The 4,283-nt window shown below is 67.8% G+C and overlaps 1 protein-coding gene across 1 annotated transcript in view; it reads left to right on the top strand.

Moving 5' to 3' along the window:
- Positions 1–4,283, top strand: part of CROCC2 (ciliary rootlet coiled-coil, rootletin family member 2) — an 80,892-nt gene that overhangs the window by 22,849 nt on the left and 53,760 nt on the right. Inside the window, exons 7-12 of the mRNA XM_037732208.1 lie at positions 901–1,098; positions 2,248–2,344; positions 2,629–2,817; positions 3,021–3,211; positions 3,522–3,671; positions 4,122–4,266. Coding sequence (XP_037588136.1) covers positions 901–1,098; positions 2,248–2,344; positions 2,629–2,817; positions 3,021–3,211; positions 3,522–3,671; positions 4,122–4,266 — 970 coding nt within the window. The remainder of the gene's footprint in view (positions 1–900; positions 1,099–2,247; positions 2,345–2,628; positions 2,818–3,020; positions 3,212–3,521; positions 3,672–4,121; positions 4,267–4,283) is intronic.

Here is a 4,283-nt window from a genome sequence, read left to right as displayed (position 1 = left end):
GGGGGCCCCCTCGGGGAGAGGGGAAGGGGTGCCCGGGGGCCTCGGGGAGAGAGGAAGGGGTGCCCGGGGGCCCCCTCGGGGCGAGGGAAGGGGTTCCCAGGGGCCCTCCCGTGGCTGCAGCAGCCCTCGTGGCTGGCTCGTCACCCGGCCCTGGCTAGGCCTCACCTGGGGCAAATCATTTGAAAATTGAGGCAGGGAGAGGGACCAGGCGACCTCCTGCCCGGTGTGAAGGACACCCACGCCCCGTCTGGGGGTCTGTGAGCCCCGCTGTGATCATAGAAGGTTTCAGACCCCCAATCCACATGGGGGGCTCAGAGGTCTCTCAAGGGCAGCTTCAGCAGAAAGTGGGGAGTCGGCTCCCAGTGGGGTCCTAACCTGTTGGCCGCAGCCGCCCGGGACCGACCAGCTCGCACAGTTATGAGGCAGCCGAGGAGGGCGGCTGGGGACAGGGACACACGGGCCAGGGAGGCAGGTGGGGGACGCCAAAGAGAGATGAGAGGAGGGTGGCGAGGACGCTGTGGGGGGACACCTACCTGGGTGGAGCTTCTGGGCTCCATGCAGCCCTTGCTGAGCGCCACGCTGGAGTCAGTCCTGGTGCCAACCCTCCCCTGCCAGCCCTCAGGTGCGTGGCAGCCCCTTTCCCAGGAGTAGTCTGGGCTGAGGGTGGGTGTCTCAGTGAAGGCTGCTGAGGCTGGAAGTGTGCAGCCCGGCCCCGCCCCTGCTCACTCCCCCCGAGCGGCCTTCCTGCTGTTTGGTGACTCATGGGACCAATCAGTGCCATGCACTGGGGGCTTCTACTGGGATGTCCAGGGAGCAGGTCCTCTGCGGGGCTGATGGGACCAGGCCCTCCCTCTGATGGTGGGTCCTGAGTCAACCACAGGTGCCGCCCTTGTCACCCAGGGGCCTCGCTGACCTGCAGGCAGACACGGCCAGGACCGCCCGCCGCCTGCACACCGCCTGCCTGAACCTCGACTCCACCCTGCGGCTGTCGGCCAGCAGCACAGCCCGCACCCTGGGGCAGCAGCTTCAGGACAAGGTTGGCGAGATGCTGCAGCTGCAGAGCCCCGGGGACGCAGAGAAGGCAGTGCTCCAGGCCAGGTGGGCACCCAGGGCCGGCAGGCTGGCACAGGGAGGGCCCAAGGGGGCGGGGCCCACCCAGCCGGCCAAGCAGCTGTGGCTCCTGGATGTGGTCGAATGGGTCCAGGGCAGGTGGGGCCCTGATGTCACACGTGCTGCACACGCTTCAGGATCACCGTCCCAGAGGCGCAGGGCTCTCCCCTAATGCCCAGGAGGTAGCACTGGGGTCTCCCACAGTGAGGGTTTCAGGGAGCATGGCAGGAAGCTCACTGGGACGGTGTCCTCGCGGCCAGCACCCAGAACTGGAGTGTTTAGGACTCAAGCAGAAACACTTCTCCAGGGACAAGGGCTCACCTGGGGCAAACCGTTCCAAAACCGAGGCATGGAGAGGGACCAGTCCACCTCCTGCCCGGTGTGAAGGACACCCACGCCCCATCTGGGGGGTCTGTGAGGCCCACGTGATTGTGGAAGATTTCGGACCCACCATCCACACTGGGGGCTCAGAGGTCTCCCGAGGGCAGCTTCAGCAAAAAGTGGGGAGCGGCTCCCCAGTGGAGGCCTAACCTGCTGGCCGTGGGGCCGATGCCTCACAACCTGGGGTCCAAGGCCCCCCTGGCCACAAACACCCTGCCAGGCTGACAGCCCTCCCTCTCCTCTGGGGGTCCAGCTGAGTCAAACACACCACAGCCCAGCCCCAAAGGAGCAGTACAGGGTGTGGGGGCCCACGGGTGCTGGACAGCCGCAGGGGCTGCATGCCAGGGCCTGAGCCACAGGAAGGGGAACCCGGGGTCTTTAGGAAGAAGGAAGGAACATCACTCCTTGCTAGACTGATGGCGACAGGTGCTCTGAGCAGAAGGGCTGGCCGAGCAAAGGCCTGTGGTGGGCACTCCCTCTGCTGTGCCGCAGGACAGGGCAGAGCCCGGGGCAGTCAGTGCACATGAGTCTGCAGAGGGTCAGGGTGTAGGCCTTGGCTCCTGAGACTGTGGGAGCCACTGAAGGCTCTGGAGCAGGAGAGGCACGTGCTCAGACCAGGGACGGAGATCACTCAGAGGTGTCACCCAGCAGCGGCAGGGGGCCGCGGCATGGAGGAACCCAGGCAGAGCCAGGGCATGCTCAGGTGCCCGTCCTCTGGGCCCTGCCCCTCACCTCCCACCCCCTGACTCCTTCCAGGCTCTCAGAGCAAACGCTGCTGGTGGAGAAGCTCACAGAGCAGAATGAGCAGAGTGCAAGGACCATCACTGCCCTCAGAGCCGACCTGCAGAGCCTGGTTGGTGGGTGGGACAGGGGTGGCTGTGGGCGGGAGTCTGTCGGCCGCGCTCAGGGGTCTCCCCCGCCGAAGGAAGTCTGGTGCAGGGGCAGCCGGGGATGGCAGAGGATGGCCTGCAGGGTGAGGTGGGGTCCCTGCAGCGCACTCTGAGGCGCATCGGGAATGGGCGGCCCCTCGCCTGTACCCCTGGTAGCGAAGGGGGAGGTGGCCTGCAGGGACCCTCGGGACTGCGCGATCGCCACCAAATCACCGCCCTGCGCTCTGGGCCTCTCTGCATCTTGAAGGTGGTGGAGGAGGATGAGTGGTGCCCCAGCACTGAAGGGGAGAAGGCTCAGCGCCCGCAGAGGAGCCCCCCACGTGCCACGTCCCCCCACCAAGGGGCATCCCTGCCACGCACCCACACCCCAGCTGCCCAGGACCCCACACTGCGGGCCGTGCGGGCAGCCATCGAGAGGCGGCGGCTGCGGGAGCAGGTGGGCAGCCGCAGCCCGTGGGACCCCGGTCTCCCTGAGGGCAGAGCCGTGAGCCTCTCAGGCTGAAGGGTACTTATGGGGGCTGCCCGAGCCCGGTGGCCCCAGGGAGGGGCTCCAGCGTCTTTCCTGCGGAGTCGTAAGTCCCAGTGGGCCTCGGTGGGCAAAGCCTGCCTGAGGGGCCCACACTGCACCCACCCGGGCAGGAGCTGTGCCTGCGGCTGGAGTCCTCCCAGGCCCTGGCAGCCAGGCTCCGGGAGCAGCTGTCCGAGTGCCGGCAGGAGCTGTGGGCCGCACAGCAGGAGCGGGCTCGGGAGCAGAAGGCCCTTCGGGGCCAGCTGGAGGCCCAGGGGCTGGAGGAGCGGCAGTGCCGGGCGTCCTGCAAGCTCCTGGGGAGGTAACGGAGTGAAGGGGCTGCCCGGCCCTGCATAGCGCGTGTGGGACCCCGAGGGCCCAGGACTGCTGTCACGGGAGGGGACGCCGGTGGGGAGGGGCCTTTCCTTCCAGCAGAGTTCCATGGGCACTGGTTGAGCAGGAGCCGGGGTGGAACGCATTCACCAGTGAGACCCTGTGTGTTTAGGGGGCTGCCTCTGCCCATGCGGTCTCGGGGCTGGCATCCACCCAGCTCCGACTGCCCACCAAGGCGTGCTGTGCACCTCGAATGTGTCCAGGGTAGCCCCAGCTCTGCCCCCTCCATCCATCCCCAGGGAGAAGGCGGCTCTGGAGATGGTGGAGAGAGGGAAGGTGGGCGCTGCAGATGCGGAGAAGCGGGGGCTGGAGGCCTCGGAGCCGCAGGAGGAGCAGAGGGAGGAGCTGGCTCTGTGGAGGCGGCGGAGCGGCAGGGCCCTGGAGACCAGGTGTGAGGGAGAGCAGGCAGCGGCTGGGCGGGCAGGGCCCCTCCCACAAGAGAGAGCCCTCGCTGCTACCCTGGGCCTGGGGTCTGCTTCTGCAGTCTCATCTCAGGGTGCGGGCGGCCCGACAGAGCGGGGGCTCTGCAGGCTCCTTCCAGTCTGCACCGTCCTCCAGACCCAGACCCCACTCTCGTGACCCAGTGCCCCCTGGGGGCACATCTCCCACTCTGTGGGCCCAGCAGATGTGGGGCTCCATTCCCCCCACCGAGGCACCTGTGCCTCCTCTGCCCCAGAAACGAAGCTGGAAGCCAAGGGCTCCCTGTGACCCTGGTCCTCCCGGGAACCTCATGCTCCTCCTGGGCTTGGAGGGGGTCGCAGGCAGTCTTCTCCCTGAAATCTCACGGGGCAGCCACTGCTCACCCTGAGAGACCCCCACCCTCTGGTCTGGGGCCTCAGTCAAGGCCGCCTGCAGCAGCTGGAAGAGAAGGTCTCCAGGCTCAGGGAAGAGCTGGCTTCAGCCCGGGAGGCACTGAGCATGGCACAGCTCCAGCGGGACGTCGCGGAGAGCGAGAGGGAGGCCCTGCACGGAGCCCTGGCCCGGGTGCGCTCTGCCCCCCC

The sequence above is a fragment of the Cebus imitator genome, unplaced genomic scaffold (genome assembly GCF_001604975.1).
Source record: "Cebus imitator isolate Cc_AM_T3 unplaced genomic scaffold, Cebus_imitator-1.0 Scaffold443, whole genome shotgun sequence".
Lineage (NCBI taxonomy): Eukaryota > Metazoa > Chordata > Mammalia > Primates > Cebidae > Cebus > Cebus imitator.
This window is presented reverse-complemented; position numbering and strand designations above follow the sequence as displayed.